At 26.9% G+C, this 27,148-nt stretch overlaps 1 protein-coding gene across 1 annotated transcript in view; it reads right to left on the bottom strand.

Annotated features, from left to right (window-relative positions):
• The window catches only part of LOC129972490 (uncharacterized), a 190,098-nt gene that overhangs the window by 43,079 nt on the left and 119,871 nt on the right, over positions 1-27,148 (bottom strand). Inside the window, exon 2 of the mRNA XM_056086636.1 lies at positions 9,778-9,961. Coding sequence (XP_055942611.1) covers positions 9,778-9,961 — 184 coding nt within the window. The remainder of the gene's footprint in view (positions 1-9,777; positions 9,962-27,148) is intronic.

The raw sequence follows: 27,148 nt of genomic DNA, 5'->3' as shown, positions 1-27,148 counted from the left end.
TAATGATTATTAATGTTATTCAATCGTTTTCCTTCAAGTAGTAATTTTGTTAATTTGTTTGATTCTAAAATGCTCATGATGACTTTTAGATGGATATAAAAGTAATTTTGAGCTTACTTATATTTTGAATACATTTTATGAATTTGACAATTAAACTTTATAAAACAAAAAAAGGAAAAATTGAAACATAAGATTTAATACTTCATACTGACCATAAATAAATCTTTCCAAAAAATAATAAAACAAATTGTTCCCTGCTTATTTTGCATAATATATTCAGCTTTTATTTGTTTCTATTATTATTCAAACTATAATGATTGAACAGTCTTCGCATTTCTAAATCTGTGTTTGTTTTACTTCTATGACTAATAGGAACGGAAATAAGAGATTCTAATGCAATTACAAAAAAACGAAACCGGAAATACCTTTTAAATAGGCAGAAGCAGGACGCCAGCATTTTCGGGAACTCATAAATTAGTTTCAATTTCCCCTAAAACCTACATCCGAATGTGATATGGCATCGCAGTACGAATTTTCTTTTCAACAATTTTATCGCCGCATATCTATTTGCACATTTTTATTTCGACCTTTGCAAAAATCCTAGCATTTACTATCGTCTGTCATTCCATAGTTGATATAAGTTTCATATCTGTAGAGTATGATATTTTGTCAACAACAAAGTAAATATTCTTATTTTATTTTAATTCTGTAAAATTCACAATTATTATTCTCACTCGATGTAATGGAATCAATTGATTGCTTACGTGATACATGTCAATGCACTGAGTCCATTTAATTTTTGAATTCATTTTGTATCTTGCAAGAGGAAAAAAGTCATGACTCCCAGCTCAGAGTTAAGACTACAAGAAATAAGATGTAATATGACATGCGCGGTGAGGTTTGTCATATGATTATAACAGCACGTGACTTGATTCAATCAAGATGGAAAGATACTGCAGAAAGCATGCGGATAATTTTGCCATTTCTACAAGTAAACTGGATTATTAATATTATATAAGATGTTCGATTTTAATTCTTTATAAATTTCTTATATAACTTTTGAAATCATTTTTAAGAAACTTTTCAATGCTGACATCTTTTTTTGAGATTTTGCTTATATTTTTATTGCACCAACTTACTTACTTAATTAAACGTTATCTTTCAGTCGATTACTTTGTCTTTAATGATTTTTAGCGAGTATTTTATAATTTTTGGTTGTAAATATTTTTTTACATTTTCTTCCCATATTAGTTGTTTTAACTGGAAAGAAAAAGGTAGTTAACACAAATACGTATGTTACCTTTTTTAAAAGAACATTGAAAAAATAATTCGTTGCTTATATTTTCAAAAAATTACATACAGAATAAAACTATAATGATGAAAAATTTTTTGCAGATGTCTTTATGGAGAAACTGAAATATAAAAAAAAAAATTCTTCAATGTCTTACATTTTTGTTTAAAATTAAATTTGCTTAACTTTGCTGAAATTTGTTTGCTTTGCACTCTACATATTTATGTATTTCTTTAGACGAAATTGAAATATGAGGTTTTTATGAAATTTTTTAATCAAGTTTTAATATAAATTATTATAGATTTATGCAAATTGACTTATATAATGAATGCCTGAAGAAATGAAAAGTAGTGACGAATAGAATTAGGAAAATTATATTTGCAAAATGAAAACCATGTACGTTAGATTGAAGAGGGTAATTTTTATATAAAAATAGAAAATTCTGAACATATGAATATCTTTTTAGAAAAATAAAAATTATAACACCACATAAGTTTTTTTAAGAAAGATGAATATTTGTGAATTTTTTTTTATAAAGAAGTAAATTTTTAAAAAAATTACTAGAAGGTGAAGTGTTTTATTTGTGCTTCAAATTACCATAATTTTAAAACAAATGAAAAAAAGTTCTAAATGAAGAAATTTTCGAATTTTCCTTTTCTGAGAAAAGAAAGATTTGAGATGTTTATTGAAGTTATTATTTAATACAATAATTTCGTAGGAGTTACAAAGATGCCAAAGTCTCATGTGGTCTTTTAATAGAATTTAAGTGAATGTATAATTCCGAAACTTTTTGTTAACAGTTAAATCTTCTTAACTGTCTCTTCTTAACTGTTAAGTACTTATGAGACTTAACTTAAACCATAAAGAGACTTTTGTGATCTTGAGGTAATTACCAATTTAAGAAATTTCATGCGCTTCGTTAAAAGGCAATAAGATAGGTGTTAAAAATCAATATCTTGAGATTTGGAGAGTTAAGTACAATTAAGAGACAGATACTCATATTCTGTTTATTATATAGATAAATCTTTTCATATAGAATGTTCTGACTCAATTGTGATCAAACTTTTCTTAAATCTTATTTTAAATTAATGCCAATTCATATAAAAATTATTTTATTTTATGAATTGTTTAGAATCATCATTTACTGTGGGGAAGTATTTAAATAACAACTCACATGTTTTAAACGTTTTTTTTCTACACATCTAAAACACAAATATCTATTGTGATTTGGAGAATTTCAAAAGGCAATTAAGTCTACATAGGAAGGTTAATAGACGATTAATCTATACTTATAATAAAGCTCCATGTGTGTGTGTGTGTGTGTTGGCGCTCTACAGGCCAGGTCATTTGACATACAGCTATCAAATTTGGTACATGTATACCTTAGAAGTCGGGAATGTGCACCTGGGGTCTATTTTTTTGAAATTTTAATTAGAATTTTAATTACTAATTAAAAACTAACTTTCCCGCCAAAAAAATCTTCCATTTTCCCCACCGCCAACTTTTCCGCCAAAAAAAATCTTACATTTTCCCCACCGCCAAATGAGTAAGGCTTCATTTTTTTTTCTCCCAACAGTAATGAGGCTAGGGTTAACATTTTTCGGCGGATTATTTTAAACGATTCTGTTTATTTTCTTAATGTTTTATGCATTTAAAATTAAACATTGTTAATTAATCCATGTTTCAGATTCATTCGGAAGTACTTTTGAATTAAAATAATACAGTATAAAGGAAATTAAAAATGTATAATCTGCATAGCGTTACTCCAACTGGCGTAGAAAAATTCACGCATTTGCGTTATCTAACTGGCGAAGAAAATTCACGCATGCGCATTGTTCTGATTGTTGTCATGACAACCACTTTCAACGGATGATTTAAATTATTTTTAGGTTAGTTGCATGCTTTTGTAAGTAAATTGTATTTATGTTAGTTATATATTTTTTGTTTATGCTTATAGTTTTAAGTACATCGTTTTTTAAGTAGTTTTTTTTAACCTGTTTTCAATGATTTAAATTATTTTTAGGTTAGTTGCATGCTTTTGTAATTAAATTGTATTTATGTTAGTTATATTTTTTTTTGTATATGCTTATAGTTTTAAGTACATTGTTTTTTAAGTAGTTTTTTTAAACCTGTTTTAGACCGATTATTTTAAACGATTCATTTTATTTTCTTAGTGTTTAATGCATTTAAAATGAAACATTGTTCATTAATCGATCTGTTCATGATGAATCTGAGAAAATTTTGTTGACAAATTCTTGAGATATTATATAAATTAAGAAAGATATTCTTTAGTGCCCATAAAGTTTAAACGCTCAGTGACTCTATTATCAGTAATCATATTATTAAAAAAAATGCTTTGTTTCAGTAAAAAATATTATTATATTAATTGCAGATTACTCATTTACACTTTAATTTAAAGCATACATTCTACGAGGGGTAACAGAAAATGAGAGAGATACATATCACGTTATGACTGAAGGCCTTTATAATATTATGAGTGAATTATATGACTATCAAAATTTGAAGTTTTAAAATATTTTGCCGAAGAATCTATTAAAGTTGGAATTGCATAAAATATTTAATTATTAAAATTTTAACGAACATTAAGATTGGCGAACCGGCTGGTCGCCAAAGGCGGCTAGTAAAAATATAAGAGAAAACAGTATCATTCTTTTTCAAACATAGAAATAAATACTTTTCAAATAATCAAATCAAATAATTTTTACTTGAATTTAACCGAAACATTTTTAAATGTACTAATACAACATCTACATTTCCAAAATCATATATCGGCCTTCTAAATTCATTCTCCAAATAGAGAATTCCCATCCCATATCAGTCATTTCTAATTCCTTAATGATCGGTATAGACCGTATTTCTAAAAAGATAATTGACTCATACTTAATATAATAATGTAAAGACTGCTATAAAAGAATATAACAACTTTTCATTATGCTGTTTTAAATGAATATTAGGATTCCTAATTCCTAGTCGCGATTTAATTTTAAGAAAAAATTTGCAAGTCTGAAAAAAAAAACCACATTTTCACTTAACACACAGTTATGAATATTTTATGCTTTGATTAGATAATCAGGGGTGTTTGTGCTCCGGGGAAACCCCGGAATTCCGGGGATTTTGAACTTCGATACCCGGAAATTCCGGGGATCGTCGTTCAAAAGGAAGTAGGAATAATAATGAATTATTTATTTTGATCTGGGTAATTTTGTTTGCTTTGAAAGCAGAAAACGCAAGGTCAGTGTGTGTGGTGAAAACTTTTCCTTTCTTTCTCCAAAGGCAGTGATAATGCGTGAAAAGGGGGGGAAACTTCTTTTTTGTTCTTTCCTTATTGCGAGTTATGACTCATTCCCCCGGTTCTCGGACATTCTCTTCTGGATTCTTTTCGGCAAGTAGGCGCGGCAGAAAAAAAAAGGGAGAGACTTCGTTCAACCAGATGTGCGATAACGTGACTCTGGGTTCAAAGGTCTTATCTCTCCTGGCGTGGCGCCAATAAGTAGAGAAGGGGGATTTTTCGCTGTATTAGCTATTTGTTATTGATCGCTTCGCAACTTTTTTTTCTCCGCTGTGTAAAATTTTCGTTTCATTTATTGATGCACGTGTAAATTTTTCGTTTCGCTTATTGAAATATTTTTTTATTTATGTACGCAAGAGAATTTCACTTTGAAATTTCAGCATATGAAACAGAAATTACCCCTTAAAAATTCATATCTAATTAGTTTTACAGCATTAGATCCAGAGCTAAGAGGTAAAACCAGTACAATATTAGCTTTTGAAAAATTATCATCTTTTATGTCCCATATTTTTAGTGATAATGAAAAGTCAAAAGTAGAAGCTGAAATAAGGTTATACCAGAGTGATATTGATATCACCAAAGAAATGCTCTACACATCTGATGAAAGTGGAAATCAAGTCAAGTGTACAATTGATAAATATTGGTCTAAAGTTTTTAATTTAAAAGATGATTTCACAAATGATTATAAGTATCCTACATTGGCTAAATTGGTCAAAGCCTGCCTTAGCTGCTTCCATGGCCCATTAGTGGAAAGTGCATTCAACTTAATGGATACACTTGTCACTGACTATAGAACCTCTCTTAAGATTGATTCCCTAGATGCAGTGCAGACTATTAAATATGATTTAATGGCTTCTAAAGAAACCTCATGTGAAAAATATGGCTCAAAAAATCCAATGACTGATCCAATTCACAAAGATCTCTTACTGAATATGAACAGAAGTTGGAAAACATATGAAGAGGACTTAAAAACATGTATTTCAGATGAGTCGCCTATAAAAGTCTCTGAAAAACCTTCTACATTAGCAGAAAAGCAAACTGCTTCTACCTCTGCATGTGCAGTTCTCGAGGAAATTTCTTCAACTGTAAATGAGGAAAATAAAAGTCAACCTTCCTGCAATTATGAAGTTCACCACAAAAGAAAGACAAGCCCACAAACATCAGAAAATAAAAAAAAAGCAGCAGAAATTAGATAATTTTTTTAAAAAGAATTAATTCAGGTAATTTAAAATATTTGCATAAAATGTAGTAGTTTATATGTTTGAAAATTTATGGCTATTAATTTTGAAAAAAAAAAGTAATTCATTGAACTTTTATAATTAGGTCATTCAATACTTCATAATTGTAATTTTTCATTTCTCCCCCCCCCCCTTCTCGAAACTCCAAAATGCCGGTAGTAAGTCCGTAAAAGTTTCCGGGGATTTTTTGGGGTCCCACAAACACCCCTGGATAATTTATTGAATAATCGATTTGTGTATCCTTATGAAATCTACTTAGTATTTCTTACATGATGCATGCTAGAAGTAGAAAAAAATTGTGAAACGAGTTTTGTGCATGTTGTTTTTCTTTTTTACTGGTTAATTCCGATCCACAAAAGGAAAATTATGCTTTAGAAATTCGAGATAGAAGAATGATCTATCGATAATTTTAATACGAAAATGTGTTGCGATTTTTTTCCAAAAATAACTGCATTTTTTTCTGAGTGAAAATTTAAAATAAAATGTTTTTGAAAAGCAGTAATTTGTATTCAATCCAAAATAAATCAATTGATTTTTTTTCTGTTTTTATCTGAATATTTTGCAATTTTTTCGAAGAATCTATTTTCGCGTTTACATCTTTCATTTAGTTACATTCCATGTAAATTGTTTTCACCAAGAAAAAAAAGAATTTCTTTTTAAAACAGTAAAAAAGAAAAAAACAGTTTTTTTAAAAGAATAATGGTAAATACAGAAATAATTAAAATGTTATAACGTACATTAAGTATATAAATCATTAAGTAAAGATAATAATTTTCTTATGTATGTAGTTTTTTATTCTTTTGAAGAATTTTACGGGGAAGATTTATAAAACTAAACATCTTAGACAGAAATATTGCTATAAAACACCTATATTGTATTAAAGGAAATAGCCGAGATCATAGGGCATCTGAACAACCTTTCTGCATTTATAAAGTATGAATTAAAGAAATTTTAACCCAATATTGCCATCATTCTTTATAATTACCCTCTAAACATTGGTCAAATAAGCCGTCGCACTAAAGTAGTTATTAAAGTTAAGAAATATAAAGATATTTTTATGCTTACAACTTAAAACATTACTTGATTCAAACTCCCATTTAATTAGAATAACTTTTATAATTGAAATAAAATTAACTAAATTGCTTGAAAGATTAAACTAAATAATTTTAATTACACTTTTTTAGAACAATAAAATATTATAAAGGAGTGTTCAACTTTTCCATTTAAAAAATAATTTGGGGAAATTGAAAACTCACTAAATCTTGAATCTCTAAAATAATATATATTATTTAATCAAAAATGTCATGATCTCTTCGTATTTACATATTTTTTGTTGTTGTTGAATTTTTCGGAATAAGAGAAATTAATTTAAATTTCAACTATGTAAAGGAGAAGTATGATCTTACATCTTAAAGTGAAGTGAAGTGGGAATTGAGAGAATCGGCCAGAAATAAAGGCAGAAGGAAGTGATTTGCTTTCACCTCATTTTACAGACTAATAATAAAAAAATTTTCTACTTTACTGCAAATAATTTTGCTTACTATATATACAACATTATTTGCTTACATTTGTTGTAAAAAATAGCCGTATTTTCAAAAGAATATAAAGGAATCTTAGTAAATTTCAAACTTTTCTTCATTTTTCTTGTTTATAAAAAGCATAATTTCCTAGTTTTATACTCATACAAAATTTATGAAATCCGTGGCAATAAGCAGTAATATATCATACTAAAATTCAATATAAATACTTTGAATATCTTACACAAGATAATTATTTGCCGTTAATAATTTTTAGTTGTGCATTGTGAAATAAAGTCTATTTTTTCTGCTTAATTTCAATCAAATAGGACAATTTATATAGACATCCCAGCCAGAAAGACATGCCCATTGCAGCCCTTCAAATACTTTGTAAGACAATATAGACAAAGAGGAATTTTCCAGAAATTCATGTTTTAAGCCTCATAAGTAACAATAGATCTTATTATTTTTCACGATATCTAATTTACTCCAATTTAAATTAGATGCGTAATATTTAAGTATGCAAGAGCATTTAGCAAATTTCTGACTTTTACGCAATTCAATTCGACAATCGGAGATTCGAATCAACTTACGGAACAAATATCAACTTACGGAAAATTCCTCTTCATTTAAATTCTCTACTAGATAAACTAAAATTAAGTTTGCTGTGGATCCAATATCTACCTGAATCTTAATAGTATTCAACTTTAATTTCAATACAAGTTTGTCCTATATATCTCACTTTGGAATTATAACAAAAAAAAAAATATGCTGTGTTTCTCACATTTGCTATTGAAATTTTTTTATTTTTTTCAAATATTCATATTTTCTAGGATTTTCATGTATTATTCACTTTGACTTCTAATAAAATTTATTGATGATACATCGTCATATATTCTGTAAGTTTCGTACGCTTTAGTTGAAAATTAGGCATTTTTGTACAGAAAATAAAACAGGTAATTTTTGATAATTCCTTTATATCTTCCCAAATACACATACTATTTTTACGAGAAACACACACAAATATTACGTTCAGTAATCATAATTATTATTGAAAGTAGCAATTATTTTCAGTTTTTTATGAAATGGAGTTTGCCCAAATAATTTTCTTTATTTGTGTACATCGACTATTGGCGTTTGTAGCTTGAGGATTGAAAGCTCATAAATGCTATTTTTGTTTCTATTCGCCAGCATTGAAAATTGGAGCTCCACCCTAAGAATTTGCAATATTGTCTGTCTGTTTGACCATTGATCAAAGGAATTTTTACAAAAGAGAAAGGATGAGGAAAATGAGAACAAATTGAATACACCAGTAACAGTTCGATGTACTGTTATACAAAATAGCAATGCTAAAAATGCGATACAGCATACTTATAGAAAACAGTCATTAACGATGAAATTCTTTTATGAAGAATGGATTTTTTCACTGTTTCAAAAGAGATGAATTGGGAGATTAATAATTTTTCTCCATTAAAGAGACATTTGAGTATTAAAGGTATATTTCTCAGTTAGAAATGATGTGATTTTAGCTGAAGTACGGCCTAATTGAAAAATTCTAGCGTAGTTTCTACAGCGTAGTTTTCCATGTAATCTTGTAACAGTCGATGGACTTCCCGAATGTTGTATGGATGCCTATTATTGAATTGAAATAGTTTCCACATTGACGTTTTTTTAATTCTGAGTTCTGGACTATTATTCGTGTTCCAGCAGGAGAGTAACTTGAAAAATAAGCCAAAATATCAATTTCTCTATCATTTGTGTAACGCCTCATCTTTCTGGTTCCTTCATCGATAAGTAAGGATCATATAGTTTGTTATCGCTAAACTGCACATTTTCTAGAAGGATACAAGGAATTCAAAAAACGAAATGTGTATTCTTCTACATTTAAGTCAGCATTGTGATTACTTACATTATAAATCATCAGCATTTCCATATGCTCTTTATTAAGAAACGGTTTTTTTTTTTTTGTAAGAAAACGGGGTTTTTTTTTTTTCTTTTTTTTTAAGAATTTTTTTTTTTTTTTTTTTTTTTTTTTTTTTTGCAAGCAATGGTGGTGTTTTTCGCACCTAACGCTAAAGGCAGTCACGTCGCGCTCCTGGGCATAGAAAGGTCTCAAGATTTTTTTTTTTAATATATATATCTCAATGCTAAACAAAGTAATTTTATTATATTGCAACCTTGGACATAGAACGTTTTTTTCACTTTCTTTTTCTTAATAAAAGACTGAATAAAAAAGAGCCAAATATAAGAAAAATAGAAGGAAATAAGCAGTAGGAAATGCTTACAAAAAATCCGATTAATAAATAATTTTAAAAGCACTGACATTCAAAAAGTTTCTAAAATATAAGAGTGATAAAAATTTTATTAGATCAACTACAATATTTTAGATTAAATTATAAAAAGAATTACTATATATCTTACTTTTATCAAACGAAAAGCATAAATTTTGAGAAATCATTTGAATGAATCGCTGATTTTCGGTCTTCATACCACGATTTTTCGTTTTTTCCCCTATAGGCATGATCGGTACTGGTAATTTTCTGTTTTTTTCAAAGATGTTCTCGTACTCAAATGGGATATTTCCTTCTTCAATAATAAAAGAATTCTGAAATTATAAGAATAATATAACAACTTATTTCTAAATCAGTGATTTTTTTAATGCAGTAAATTACAAAGGCAAATAAATATTTAAATCAAAATTCTTTCATTTTCTTGTCGACTTTTTTCAAAATTAAAATATGTTAGGGATCAATGGCAATTGATAATGCAAATGGAGATATATAGTTATCTATCTAAAGTACACCAAGAGCCACATGCCAGATTGAATGAATAAACCGCATTTTTAATGAAATGTCGTTCTTATTTATTAAAAATGACGCAATAAAAGAATTTGATAATGAAAAAAAAAGTCATAAACAAGTTCTTGTTAAATACAAGAAAATTGACATTTTAATACTTTGATTTCTTTCAATATCATTTTTCTGCATTTGTAAAATTTTACTGCCATTGTTTTTCTTCTTATTTCTTAATTTCATTTCAAAAGTACTGTTTTAAAGTTTCTTAATATGCCCCGATGTCCTCTAAAATTTAATTTCATTTTTTTTTCTTATTTAGCATTATAACTGTAGTTCAAAATGTACATTTTATTTTACTCTTCTTTTATCAGAAAATGTGTTGACAGACTGTGTTAAATATAAAAATATATTTTAAGATATATGTCTGTTTATATGTATTTATTATAAAAAAAAATTGCTGTTTTGTTTTACAATTTATGTTATATAATATAATTGCATCTTATCACAATATTAATGGAAAAAAAACAAAAATTAGTCTAAAGAATGATCGAAAAGGATGGCAAACTTTTTCTTTAAAATTACTTAATAAAAGAGGGAATGACCCGAAACTTCCTAATTCATGGGCCTGATATTTGAGACCTTAAATATTTGAGTCTTAAAAGGATATTTGAGATTTCGATTAACCTTAACCTAAAGTTCTAATCCTAGCAATACTTATTTTGTTGCTAGTCGTCTTTGACGATCAGCTGCTTTCGTTGTAGATATTGATTAAATTTAATCTCAGTTAAATCATTTAGATATATCTTCATAATCATGATTCCTGCAACTAGTCAAACAGTACAACCGTGTTATTATAGCTTACAGTTACATAAACCTTTATAACGACGATTAGCCCTATCATAACACTATTAAAAACGTAAATGTTCTTTTCATCTTATTTCCAATGTATTGTAACATTACTTTTTTTATTCGGCTTGTAACTACACAGATAATAAACAGAATCCTTTTTCTTTAGCTTTCAATAAATTACTCTATTATATCTTTAACGAAACAAGGAAAACAGTTTACAGTGTAATCTGTCGTTGGAAATGAAATAATTTTTTTTTAAATTGCCAAAATTTGAGAAAAATTTATCGTTATTAAATTTGTAGCATTAATTTTTTTTTAATTTTGAAAAGATGCAAAATTTATTTTTGTGCAATAACATGTGCAGAAGATTCACGGAAAAAAATGCCAAAATGTAGCTTAGTTTTTATTCAAAAACTCTAATGAAAACTTCAAAAAAAAATTGCTTTGAAGTTCACATTTTTGTTTTCAATACACATCGAAACCTTTTTATTTTAGAAAAAAGCTTGTAATTTCTTTAAAAATCTTGTTATACAGAAAGATCTATTTTGTAAAATTTTCAAGTCGTGATATCCACACTATTTTTCAAAAAAAATTATTAATACGGGGAAAAGTCTTTCCACTTGAATTCACAAGGTGAAAAATAAATCGTATTCAAATTGCGGTGTTTTACGATTTAAAATGGTTTCTGTATCATCGTTATTCAGAAATGGCGAAAAAGCATTTTCCGATATTCCAAAATATATATCGTTACTCTCCCCGAACACTTATTTTTAATGTTTTTTAAGAAACAATTGCCAAATGTTTATAGCTGGTAAAGAATTCATAATCATTTTCCAATTAATCTTTTCTCAAGAAATGAGGTGGTCTGAAATTTTTGCAAAATATTGACTCTTATATGGCAGACACATACTTAAGTGGAATTGCAAACATTTTCCTACAGTTAAAAAAAATGCATATATAAAAAAAAGCACCTGTATGAAAAACAAAATAGGTTTAGTAGTGCAGAGAAAAGTTAAAAAAAATATTGTAAAATCTATATTTTGCCGATAATAAGGAATATTCTCTATACAAATGATAAAAACTAAACATTATAGAATGTTGTAAATAATAATAAAGGAATTGCTTTCAAATAAAATTGATATTAGAAAATAAGAATAAAGATAAAGGCCAAGCAAACATAAGTTCACTCTTAGTTCATCTTATTTTCTTGCCATCGCTAGAGTGTACAAAAGAAGGACTTCAATATAATTCAGAGCCTGTGATCTCATATTAACAAAATCTGCGACTGTTTGCGAGCAAGAAATTTTATTTTCTTATTCAACTATACAGCACTACTCTGAGAATCTTAACTGTTCAGTTCATGAAATATATCTTCCTTTCCTAATAAAGTTGACGTTGCAACTGTCGATTAATTAAAGTAAACACCATTATATATGATTAGCTAATTTCTTTCAGATGTGATGTTTGGATGATCGACTATAAAAGACAAATATTTGCAAATAACAATTTTTCTATATTAAATAAACTCGCATTTCTGAAATAAATGTTCCCATCTAAATTTGTGATTAGTCCCCCAAAATATAAAATTAAGCATATCTCTGCAAATTGTACAGATAGATAGATGAAACTTTATGTGCGCGGTGATTAACGAACGAGAAACAATTTTTTAATAAATGACACTTTTGCTCTATGGGAGTATATAGATTTTTAAAAAACTTTTTGCTATTCATCTCCACAGAAGCGAAAATGGGAAAAGAAGCTAAATTTTAAAGCAATATCCCACCTTATTTAATGAAGCTTTGTAATTGAAGTAAGAGTCGAATTGCAAAACTTAGAAAATAACAGCTTGCACCACTTTTTCAACACATCATCTGTATGTGTGTGTGACTGTGTTAAATACTTGAACAAAAGAAAAAGTTTTTTTTAATTATAATTTTTTTTTCTATGATTACACATTATATTACCTCAGAAAGATGTGCCCATTACTCCGATGAGATTGCTCCTGCACTTACACTTTTATAAATTAATGTTTATGCTTAAACAAGTAATAAGTTTCGAGAAGTTTTATATGCCAGTTTAAAGAGTAAAGTCCACTTGTATGAGTTGATATAATTTGAAAGTTTGAAAATATACGAACAGAAACATTTAAACTCAGAATCAATTTGCGAAGTTGTAAAATCGTCCCGCATTTATCTTACCTTACTATAAGTCATTTTTTGCATCATCAGTAATTAAGTTTGTTTAAAAGTTCAGAACTTATTGTTAATTTTAAGTATTGCACGATGTTATTTCACTTAAATTTTTCCTTTATTCTTTTACATCCAGGCATTAATTATTTTTCAGCAATAAGAAAACTGTGTATAAATTCGAAAAGTAGTTATTAACAATCTTTCGTCATCAATACTAGTCTTAAAGGTTTTAATTGTCAAGTAATTTTCTTAATACCATATAATATGTGCATGTATGTATGTTACACATCCCCTCCTCTAATTGGGCCAAATTCAACGAATTTTTGCATACACTATTATAGAAGACATGCGATGGATTATTGTCAAGTTTTCAAAGTTTGAATATTAACTAAATATTCAATTAATTAGAAATTAACAAAAAAATGTTACCTTTTTTACACTTATAACAACTCTATAATCATTTTTTAAATTTCTTTTTTTTATTTTAATATATATTTAACTGTTTTTTGTTTTGTTTGTTTTTGTTTTGCCGGTGACCTGGCCTAGGGGTAGTGCGTCTTCCCCGAGGTCTGGGTGTCCCCGGTTCCAGTCCTAGTTCGGACACGGTTGTTCTCTACCCTGCGCTCTATCTGTGAGGTATGTAAAAGAGCCCCCCCCCCTTCCCTTCTGTAAAAAGGGATCGTGAAAGCGAGTGTGTTCGTGTCATCTTCATATGAGCTAGATGTCAGACCTCTGCCCTCGGGTGCTCAGGGGCTTTGCCCTCAGAAGCTACTGCACACTTGGCTTAAATCACTGCCCGTTCGTCAGCGGGCTTTTAAAGTCCCAAAGGTAACAACAACAATGTTTTTTTAAATCTTAAATTGATGATTTAACCATTCTAAAATAAATAGTTCAAACGACGAAAGCATTTCTTAACATTAATGACCAGTTTTTAAAATTGTCTGGTTAAATTGATACAGTATTTTTAATTAGAAACCGATGATAAAAAAAGGATATACTATAAAGTGATTCTGCTTATTATTTTACGCAAATGTTGTTTTTATGTTAAAAATATTATTCATTAAAAGATTTTAATTACTAGCAACGGTAAATTTATCAACTAATTTAATATACATTAAAACGATCTATCATTTCCCAATCTTTTAAAATTGTTTGTGTGAGTGTGCATTAGCATCACAATTTTTAATATGAATACGTTTACGTTGTATAAAAATTATCCGAATAATAAATTATGTATCCAAGCAATATTTTTTATTATTCTCAAAAAATGTTTTATTGGGTGTTATAACGATTTTTTTGAAACTGGAATCTGAATTTTTTTAAAAATATTATAATTCTGATTTCAAAAATCTTTTTTCGATTTAGTTCTACAAATTCACAATATTATTATATTATAAATGATGCTCGCCGTGTCAAACAATTCCGTCAGAAGATGTAAAATAAATTAAGAAATAAATTTTAATCAGAACGTTTAATAAAAAAAAATATATATATATAGGCTTAACCATCACTATGGATACTCGTTATGACTTACTTAATGGAAATAGATAACTTCCAAAATTATTAATTTTCTAAAAGGTTTTCTCATCCAGCCAATTTAGACACATCTATAAAAAATATTCAATTACGTGCTTTTGCTCATGTTAAAATTAAGATAAAAAATTGCTTTTTTTTATCATTAATTTCCGAAATAGGATTTTCGTTTCCGCTGATATTTCATAATATATACATTTTTAATTTGTGCCCACAATAATTTGTTGTAGAATCATTCAGTTAAAGTTCTATTTTTAAGTCATCAAATGAATTTAAATTTAAAAAAATTCAGTTTATATTAACCGTTTAGTAACAAAAAAAATCAATTATCTTGGCGAGCAAGCTGGTCGCCAAAGGCGGCTAGTTGTATCATAAAATCCTTTGAAAAGTATGGATGTAGTTGTTTTATGTTTAGAGCATTTTTTAAGTATTTTATATATTTTATAAAGTATGTGTAGAATATTTTTAACCGTAAAATTGTATTTTGAGTTATTAACATTCAAAAGGCACTGCATACACATAATACAAAATATTTTTAAAAAATCACAAGTTATAAATTCAATAGGCAAATAAAAATACCATTTCTGTTTGTTTATTTAAATTTCAAATGTAAGAATCATTTGGGGTTCGTAATAATACATACTATCATTACTGATGTGTAATTACTCTTATTAAAGAATTATATGAAGTATTACTAAATAGTAATTCGAGATAAGCCTCTCTAAAATAAAAAATGTAATGAGTTTTGGATTAACATAAAAGTAAAGTAAGTACTTTATATTCTTCTGAATTGATAGTGGATCAGCTAAATTATATCATTACTTAAAATATAATAAGTACAGCAGGAAATGGAACTCTTGTTTAAAAAAACTTTAAAAACGTAAATAAAAATAGTCTTTGTAAAAAAATACTACTGAGTAATACGTCCTCAGTTTTTATCTTGATGCCTTAGTACAGGAATTAAATAATCATTTAGCCTATCAATATGGAATCAATAACTGAAGCAAAACAAAACAAATGATTCTCTCTGCAGTAAGTCTGATTATCATAGTTAGTAACGGAATGATGAGAAAAAAGAAAATTTTACGCGTTTTACTTTTCCTATTTTTAGACTCATTTTTATCAGCCCGTAATGAATCGTAATTTAGTAACTACATTCTTAAAATAAGTTTGCTCTAGAAGGCTTTCAAAGTAACACACATTTTAGGTAAATATTAGGGATCCGCAATATTTATTTTTTTAATTGAGAAATAAAACAAACTGCATTTCAAAAACTATTTCAGAAACTTAATCAAGAATTTAAAAACTATATACGTATCAACTTTTATAACTGGAGACATTTTTGATAACTTAATTTTCTGGTTTGCTGCTGATAATGTTTCCATAAAATTTGGTGGGAAACTTTTCAAAGAATATATTAACAAGCATATAAACTGTTTTCGTTACATAATAAAAAAATGACACTTTTAGATTTCAGCGAATTGTCGGAATCTCATTTTCAAAATATTTCTTTTAAATAATAAAACATTTCAATAGTTTAAAGTTCCCAAGTAGCAAGCGATAGCGATAATGTTTAAATTGTAAAACAATATTGTTATTTTATAATATTGAAGCAATACAAAATGTAATATTTTTATTGTACTGATCAATATCGGATTTCAATATTGTACAATATAGTTTTCCCTCTATTCACCAAATTAGTTCCTAATTCTACAAATATTCTCAAAATCGATTTGAATATGGATAAGCCAAAAAAGCATTATCAAAGCTCTGAATTATCTTCAACCACAATTCTGATTCTCACTTATCTTGCGACATTTTGATATGCAACCGACTTCTTTTATACTGAGCCAGGGAGCCCATTCAAATGAAATCGTCATTAATGAAAATTGCGCATTCGACTCGATAGAAATAAGCACTTTTATATCTAATTTTAGATTATTCTCAAACTTTTAATCATTTTTACAATTTCAAGTTAAGAATATAAGTCGAAGGAGAATTGGTTTTACTTTTAATTAAGATTTTATAATTGAATAAATTGTAGAAATTAAGTACAAAAATAAGAATTTCTAAACATATGTACATTAAAAAATTATTATTTCCTGAAATTATTTAGCTTTTTTTATTTTATAAAAATAAAAATTTCAATATTAAAAGAAGGAAGAAAAAAAAAGATCCCTCCAAAAAAGGCTTACCAGAGTGATTGATATTTTGTTTAAACATAAAGATTTTGGTATGTGCTATTAAGTTGGTTGAAGAAGGTTTCAAAAGGGTAAAAAAATTTTAAAAGGGTAAAAAAAGGGTAAAAACTGGATTTTTAAATCAGTACAAAGAATTTAAACAATTTCTCTGATCTGTCTGATCACTTCAGATAAAACAAATAAAAATGTATGATAAACTGTTACATCATTTTGTTAAATATATAATTTTCGGTAATATTGTCGCATTGAAACGAGGCAGTTGACTCTCCATGGCCGAATGGTCATAGCACTGATCTCATAATCAAGAGGTTGTTAAGTTCGCATCCTGCTGGAGACAATGCGATTCACAGTTTGCGTAAGTATTTAATTCATTGATTTTATGTTTTCCTTCATTTCATGTTCCAGAAGATTCTGCACCTTTATTTATTTTACCAGATAAGTGTTCTGGACTTTTCTTACTGTCTCCAGAAAATTATTCTGGAACTTTCCCTGCTAATATAAAAGCAGAAGAACTGTCAGTTACTGTGTTCTGAGTTCAGATTTGAGTTAATAAATTTGTTTAGCCCTACTTCTTGTGTGTGTCATTGAGTTCCACACTAGAGTACCTACGTGACAATATCATCACAACGTTGATAAATATAGAATTTGCAATTAAAGTTTTTACAATATTGATAAAAGTTGGTTAAAGTATAATTTCTAATATAGATTTTACAATATCATTTCACTTTGTTCAATGTAGAGTTTTCACAATATTGTTTCCACAATATTTTCTTTTCAATGGAAAATTCTTCCAGTTAATTTTGGAGTAAAACATCATAAATAAATTATTAAGCTGTAACTAAAATTTTTGTGTTAAAAATTTTACTGAATCAATGTTTACTGTATCAATGTTTTAAAAATTTCATTGCCTTTTGAATATTGTGACATATAATACATATATAATATTGTATGGAATTCGACATTTCTAGGTATTCACAACATTGTTCAATATTTCCCAAGTATTGTGGTGCTATTAGAGTTCTAATACTATAGTATTTTATAGAATTTTGAACAAATTTTTGCATGGGTTATTGTCTCTATCTTTACTAATAATACGCATGAACACGTGTTTGTTGGTTTCCTGCAGGCTAAATCATTTTCTCAAGAAATACCAAATTTTGTGCATATTTAATTTATAGAATGAAAATATACTCCTCTGAACAATTTTTTTTTAAATTTTTATAAAAATTATAATTTACTAAAAATTAAGGGAATGTTTGGAAGCTTTCAGCGATAAGTTCCGAAAATATTAAAATATTACACAAAAATGATTTTTACATCATTTTAAAATTAAAAGTATTATCTTTTTAAGTATACGCATTATTTTTCCGTATAATTTTTCTACTTCTAATTAATTTTTCTGAAAAAGTGTTAAGCATATTTTATAACAATATAATACATTATTGGAATGAAATTCAGATAGTTTGCATTATTGTTATGAATATTTCATACAGACTTCTTTGTCCTTCTTGATGATCAATTTATAAAGAATTGGCTTAATTTTCCATATTGAGTAGGCTTCAAGATAAGTTATGCTTTTAATAAAAAAAAAAAATTTGAAATTTCTTTTGTACTTATAATTACGGTTTAACTTTAAAAACAAATAAAGTTGAAAAATTTTTCAGCATTAGCATGCATAAAGTTATAGATAAAAATTAGGGAAATGCATATCATGTTGAACAAAACGATTTAAGGCTTCTAAAATAGAACGAATTATATGTATTGCAAGATTTGAAACTAAAACTTTTTCCAACAGAAGAACTAGTTACATAAAATATTTAATTTAAATTTTTATTCTATGCGCATAAATTGTTCGCCAAAGGTGGATAGCTAATAATAAAGAAAGAACTCTCTCTATCTTTCTGCCTTTCTGTGTCGTTGCTTAACAAGTTAGATCATCAGAAGTAGAATTATCAAATGTGGCACAAATATTTTTAGGAAGTCGAAATATATAGCTTTGGAGAATATTTTTTTGAAATTTTTATGAAAATTTTAATTAATTGAATAGTTTTATGAGATTTCGCTGTTTTTCCACGATAACTTCCAAATATATAACTGCACAAAAATAAGTTTTACCAAATTTTAAAATATTAAAACATTATAATGTCAATAATTTAATCGCTGAATCAATGGAAGTCAGTTTTCATTAAATATTTTATTGCCATCTCTCTTGCCTTGTTGAAAGATTAGGAAAAAAGATTTTATCTATTATCTTCGCCGTGTACATGAAGAAATAAGTAAATGAAGGTGCCAGAAAAGAGAAGTTGCAACTAAAAGATAAGTAAGCCAAACAGTTACGTTTTTAATGACACTATGATATTATGGAGTTTTGCTTTATTAGAAAGCTTTATGTATATACTAAATAAAGCAAACATATAAAATTTATACACTAAATTTATATCATAACATTACAACTTTTATCTCACTTTGTTGAGAAGATCAAAAAAATCATGCACAAGAAATTTTATTCAAATTAAGCACAATCGAGCAAATTAAGCGGACGGTAAAGTAGATGGTCTTTAAAGCAACTTATGTTAAACAAAGAAAACTAATTCAATATAATATTTTTCTGACTTTTTCAGATCATGTTTAAAAAAAAATGAAAAAAAAATAATCTGAAATCGTTTACTCAGCTTTTGTCTATGCCATTTCATTATAATTATTTATTTAATAATTATTAATTATTAATATCTAACGCGTGGAATATTAATTAATCACTTATTCAAATATTATCAGTTTGAAATAGAAATATTTAAATCGCATCAAAATTTGATTAAACCCACCAAGAATTTACATGATTCTAATTTATATTTATCCTTAAGGAGTTAAAAACTAAATATTAAGAAATAGCTGTATAAAGTTAATTCCTTTTTAAATGAAATATTTAAATTTTCCACACTTTTACTTTTTTTCTAGAGAAAGTTTGAAATAAAAACAAAAATTTTTCAAATATTTCAACGGCATTTCAATGTTTTATATTCTTTTATTTACATATAATTTATAAACTTGAGTTGGAATATAAAATCCACATTTAGATAGAATTAGAATCAAACTTTAATATCATTAATTAATTCAAGTTTACACAAATTTCTCATTTTAACATTCTAAAAAAATCAATTCTTGATTAAAAAAAGTTCTTGTTAATGTTGTTTATCAATCTACAAAATGACGTTTCCTATGACGAAATTTTGATGCATTTTTACTGCGGTTTAGGCCATCGGTCTGACATTTTTGAGCAAAATTTTAAATAAGCGTTATAAATAGAAAAAAGCTTTTAAATATTGTTCTGTTTAACGACAGAATCCAATGTATTTATAAGCAAACTCTTTTTTGAATAGCTTGTTTGCAATAAAAGGATAATTCTATATAAAAAGTTATGAATAACAGAGTGAATTAAAATAAGAATTTAACATCATTAATTTTTAAATAATAAATTTTTTGAATAATTTACCAATTTATTTCTTTAATTTATTGAAATGTTAACATATAAACATAAAAAATATTTTTTTAAAATTTATTATTTATTTAGATGAGAAAATATGCTACTCGAAAGAGAGTTAAAATCTTATAGTTTCTCTAAAAATTACAGTTTTTTCCGCAACGAGTTTTAAATTCTCAGACAGCTGTTCTGCCCCAAACTTAGAAATAATTTTATAGGAATAATATAAAACTTTAAATTTGTGATGGCAACTAGTATTCAAGTCCAAGTTCCTTTTATAAACAAAAGCAAATGTCAAATCATTTTTCACATTAAAGAAACATTTTTCGGACTGAATAAGTAAAATAAATTTTATAAAAAGATGAATAAATCGCATACTTTTTTTTCCACTTGTAGCCATCTTTAAATTCCTTAATTAAACAAATCTTTGACGCCAACATATTTGTTGCTGGTGTAATACTGCAAATGCGCAAAGGAAATATATTTAATTAATACGAAATTAGTATATGTTTAATTTTCAGCAAACTTTTTTCTCAAATCTTGCTCGCAGTATTTGTAAGAAAAATTTGAACAAAATTTAAATTGCAATTTGAATTTTTAATAGAAATTTTTAAAAAGCATTTCAGAATTTTTTTAAATAAAAATTATATTTATTACGGTTATTGATCACTGTATTCATGCATTAATGAAAACTGTTAAAAATAAACATGCAGTTTCGAAAAGAGAGATTTCTCAGGTTGCATCCATAAATTTGAAATCTTATCAGCAGATTACCCCATTGATAAAGCATTACCTGAAATATGTTAGATATTCTTTTTATCTGTTAGTATTCATTCACCAAGTAGTAACAAAAAACAAAGGGTTCAATAAATAACTTTCTACTTGTCACGTGCTGAGGGGGGGGGATTATTTTTACTTTCTCGCGGAATGAAAATATTGTGTCATTGAAAAAGAAACCGAAATTCAACTGCGAGATTTTGATGATTTATTACGTTACAGACTTCCCCTAATTTGAAAAATATCCATTTTAAGAATTGTATTTGCATGTCTATCTGCTTCTATGTATGTGAATGAGAACACTCAAAATAGAAAGGAACTTGTAGTGAATAGCTTATAAGCCAGTTAACAACTACGCTACACGGGCGATTGCTTTTGTATTGTGGTCATGTTACTGGGCTTCAAACCACAAGGTCCCATGTTCTATCCCCGCTCATTCCAATTCGCTACTTTGGTGGCCCGGACATGATTTGAACACGCAGCTTTCTGATTTCAATTAAAATTCTCCAAAGAAAGGGAATATTTTTTTCTGTGTTATTTTATCTTAATATTATAAAAATAAACAAATAAGAGCGCATATTGTCAAAGATAATTATAGGTATATCCGTTTCCCTTACACCAGATGAAAATATTACTTTACTCAGTGCTTATCTAACTACAAGTAAAATGCATTTGAGGAAATATTATTATAATCAGGGAAAAAAGGATTCGGTAGTAAAATTGGTTTTTAAGAGTACATAATTTTGTTTTAATTTTAAGGTAAAGTAAAAATTTGTTTTAACAAAAGTTAGGAATTAAATTTATTGCAGAAAAAAATGAAAATTATTTAAATGAAAAATGAAACATAAATGAAAATTATGCGAAGAGAAAAAAATGAATTTCTAAAGATTTGTTAGTCACTTTCATTCTGGAAATTTGAATTCATTAACACCCTCCATTAACTGTTTTATTTATTAAATTCAGTAAATTCTAAACTTAAGTAAACAATTATAATAAATTGTTTTGACTAGTCTTGATAATTAACATTTAAAAAAATATTTATTCATATTATGCTTGAAAAAAATAATTCAGAATTTCAGTTGATTATGAAAGGGGAAGGAAATATGTAAATTAATTATGATAAAAAAAAGAAAAAGCAAAATAACTTTTCGTAATTGAATAATAGACTCACAGTCGCAGTTCCAGTGGGAGCTAAAAACAGAATTTATGAAATGATAAATTTCCCCTCCATTTTTAAAAATTCGAAAACTTAAGATCCATAATTTGATTAGTTTATTAAAGTACGAAAAATAAAACACGAATAAGTTTATCATCAAGAATCATAAACTACAATGAATATTAAATTTCTTGAAAATTTGATTAAATCAAATTCTTATTCTAATTTCAAAATTTTTAAGCACAAGTTGTTTCTCTGCCTTCCTTCTTTAAGTAAAAATTATATCTAAAAGTTTCATAGATAAGTAAATATGAAATATTTTTCATATGTAATATATAATTTCCAACATGGATTTTTTCTTTCAGCAAATTATACCGAAAAATTAAAGACGACATTTTTCTAAAAATATTACGTTCTTATGGAAATTTTATTACAAAATTCCTTTTATCACAATTAAAGAAGAAGAAATAATCTGCGTTGATTAATTTTTAAAAAATAAAAGTGTTGCCTTTTAGCAACTTTCAAATAATTATTTATTCTTTAACGCTTTCTTATCGATCACATTTAAAAAAAAAAATTCATCTACCCAAGATATTTAGAAGCTTTCAAAATTTTATACCACACAAATAAGAATCGGAAATACGCACCCATTATAATATATATATATATATATATATATATATATATATATATATATATATATATATATATATATATTTCGATTACAAATCTATGCTTCTTAAATGGAACATTTACAATTAAAGAGTAAACACGTTTCTAATTTATATTATTCAAATATTTTCTTAAATTAAACTTCTACCTCAAAAAAACGTCAAAATATTGCATATCAGCGCGTAAATAATCTGCAAAAGGTAAATATTAAGATTTATGCAGACCAACTACAAAAGTATCTTTGTTTAGGTCCTGGAAATATTTTAGTATTTTACTTATATTTGAAGCTCTTGTGTCATATTGAAAAACAAATCTACGTTTTCAAATTCAATGGTACTAAATAAAGAAATACCTTAAAGATTAAGTTATTTCACACATACGAATCACACGAAAAGGGAAAAAAAGAAAGAATGCTAGTGTGCTTTATAAATGGAAGAAGAATCGTTTTAATCACGGAGTCAATCAACGAAGATTACGTTTCGCGATCATCATTTGGGTATAAATTTAAAATCCAATAACTTCTTCCTGGTACGTGGAAGAAAAAAGAAATATCTTTGCTTCTTGAAGTTATAGAATAGCAGAATCAAATACTTCTACTAAATACGAAACAGCCGACAGGAGAGAGCATGGTTATTGGAAAAAGAAATTTCCTTTATGAATCCTTAATTGGACAGGATATTTGGCTAACTAAGCACGTGGCTTTGTTGCACGTTAAGTTTGGTTTAACGAAACAATTCATGAGAGCTCTTGATCAGAAGAGGCTTTACTTTACATAAATAAGACAAAATTGCCAGGAATATACACAAAAAACAAACCTAAAATTTTTGATCCTCAAATCACACAATTCAAAAACAATCCTGTTTTCGTCGATTCCACGACAGAAACAAAGTGAAAAACATGGATATCATTTGTTTTTATAACCAAGAATTTATTAGTTAATCGCAAGTCTGAAAACTATGTTGATTTAATCAACACAAACAGTGACTGTAATATGAGAGTAACAGTTTGTCATTCCGACAACCAATCAGACCGTTTTCCTGAAAATGCGTGAGGGCGAAGTTGAGCAATTTCATCAGGACTTAAAGATAATGGAAAGCCTGAATAGAATTGACATGATACTCATATAATGGCATGCTACAACTGATATCTGCAAAAATACAGTGCAAATAAAATTCACACTTAAACGTTAAACGAAAGAAAGAGAATGTAAAGAAATAACTTTTCATTTTGTTTCCCATTAATTATTTTGTATAATTTTATTTGAAACTGCTTTTCTATTAAAATTTGGATAAGAGGGAAGAACATGCTTGGTTCTGTAAAGCCAACGTATATTGGTTTTTAAGCCATAGAACTTCAATAGAAACAAAACCTTTTATTTTTATTTTATACTTTACATATCTAATTTTTAATTAAATGCATATTTACAGAAGTGTTATTGTATTTATTAATTAATTAAGATGTTATGCAAAATTTTTTAAGCAAAAGGTTTTTTTTTATTTATTTATTTTGTGGCATGGTGAGCTGTATTAGGCATTTTTGAAAATGATTCACTTAGAGTTTTGAAATGTTCTAGGCACATGTATTAAAATATAAGTACATCAAATTTATTTTTTTTAAACTTTTTTAAAATAAAATATTATCTTTAAAAAAATAAAAGATATATCGTTTTTAAAATTTTCAAAATATTCCAGGTAACTCAATTTTTAATTTTTTTTATTGCTTTTTCTTTATTACCCAATATAAATTTATTTGGAATAAAATTGTGTATGATTTTGTAATTCCAATTAAACGCTACTATTTTAGAAATATTTTTCTACACACTTACTGAATTTTCATAAGAATTTTATGTTTTCTTTAACTAGAATTGACTTCTAACCATCTAAAAAATCTCGAAATATAAAATGAATACGCTATTTTCCATTAATGTTTAACAGAAATCTTTTGTTTATTGAATTTTCTATTAAATTATTCTATTTAATTTCTTCGAAAAATTAAATCACCTGGTACGTTTCAAAGTTATTTAAATCTAATTACAATATAATTTCAAATATATTTAAATCTAATTTATATTCTGAGAAATATAATTAAAATATGCTTTTTTTTCTAGGCCTTCGAAATATTCATTTTATTGAACAATATATCTTATAATACTATTTTAGTTGAATATAAACATATATTTTTTTCAAGAAATGATAAAAATAAAATTTCATGTTTTTGTTCATTTTTGCTTATTTTAAAGTCCACTGTCCCCTTATCATTTATACCCTAACTCAGTATAGTGTATTACTGTAAATAATGCGACTCATATCTTACAAACAAAAGATGAAAAATAAAAACTAACGTCATATTTGTTTTCAACTCATAAAAGGCACATAAAATCATTTAAAAAAAATCTTTGACACCAAATTATACCTTGGCCTGCTTTATTTATAGATGAGCAATAACTTGACGATTGATCCTGTTTCATTGTAACCAGTTTCGATTTCTCGTACTTTATCTTCATTACTTACAAATGTAAATCAGGTTCAAGTTAGGACATGTCCTATATTTATTTTTAGTTAATAAGCATGACTGAAAATCTAGTTTCACAAAAATGATGTATTGAGAGATTTTAAATATTTTTTTGGTAACATATTTATGTTCATCTCTTCTTTTTAACCATGAATAGCTAATTTTTCTTTTTAGAATTCATTTAAGTGACTAATTTCATTCAAAATATCTAGAAGTTGAACTCTTTTTTTTTAAATTTAAGGTGACAAGGTACGTATAGATCATAAAGAAAAAAAAACTGAAACATTTTTCAAGGGCTCATATAATAAATTGAATCTTTCTAATTGTGTCTGTAAAATTTTAGAGTTGTATCTGTATTTTTTATAAAGTTATTAAAAAAATTTGATGAATGATAGGAGTGAAAACTATGTTGCCACGCCCACTTTTCAGATCATCTGCTAGAACACAGGCCATTAAAAAAATGAACTACAGTGCTCTCTCGAGTATCCGGTTCGCAATTCTCCCACTTCCGTACTATCCGGTCTAGTTTTTTGTTCATCATAATTAAATGAGAAAGGCTATTAAAGATTAAGACATATAAGTCATATATTAAAGACTTTTTAAAAACATAAAGACTGTAAGTTTTGAGTTATCTTAGAGCTACCTTTTCATATCTGTGTAATCATTTATCAGTGAAAAATAAAATCAGTTTGAGCCAGTTTTCTTAAGAATGGGGCTTACGACTTCACTTAATGTTTTATTTATGTTTTTTGCATTTAAGTTGAGCATTACAGAATTTATGTTAAAATGTGAACAGTTTATATCCTTTAACTCATTTTTCTCTAATAAATTCTTGAAATTTGTAGTGCAGTATATAAACATATATAAAATACCATTGTACAACGTTCTAATTTAACTCGACACGTTACCAACAACTACTTCTACGATTCACCAGGCTGCGGTTCCGTTCATATTGACGCAAATGGAAGGCTTAGTACTTAATAAGAAGAGAGGAAATACATATTATAGAAATGAGTTTTTGATAAAAACTTTGTCTTCTGGTATTGGTAGGCAAAGAATTGAATTTATAGAATTCCGGCCTATCCAGCCAGTCCCTCCGCCACATTATGCCGGATACTCGAGAGTGTATTGTATTATATTTTTCTGCTACTCTCAAACTTGTATAATTAAATTGAAATGAAGTAAATCACTTAATTTTGTCTACATACGATTTTCCTTATGAGAATGAAACTTAGAGATTGTTTTCGTTTTTGGTTGTTTACTATTTTATGACATGATAAGGCTTCTAAAACAATGAAAATAAAGGTGTTCTTGTTTATATATATTTGTGAACACATGTTTGTAGCAGAAACATGCATTTAATCAGCCTGAGATATTATATTAATCAATCGTAGATTTTTCTTAATATATTCATTAAACCAGCACAATGTTTCAATAAATTTTTGCATTTTTTTATTTTAAACAATTTAGAATAAATTAATTAACATTTTGTAAAATCTACATATTAATTGGATGGATTTTATATCATAATATTGATGAATGAAAACTTTAAATTCAATTTTCTCCATATTGTGTTTTTGTTTATATACTATTTTTGGAAAGTCAAAGGCTTTTTTAAAATTTGTAGTGAG

This window comes from Argiope bruennichi, chromosome 6, assembly GCF_947563725.1.
Source record: "Argiope bruennichi chromosome 6, qqArgBrue1.1, whole genome shotgun sequence".
Lineage (NCBI taxonomy): Eukaryota > Metazoa > Arthropoda > Arachnida > Araneae > Araneidae > Argiope > Argiope bruennichi.
The sequence above is the reverse complement of the archived record's forward strand: the minus strand, read 5'-3'. Positions and strand labels throughout refer to the sequence as shown.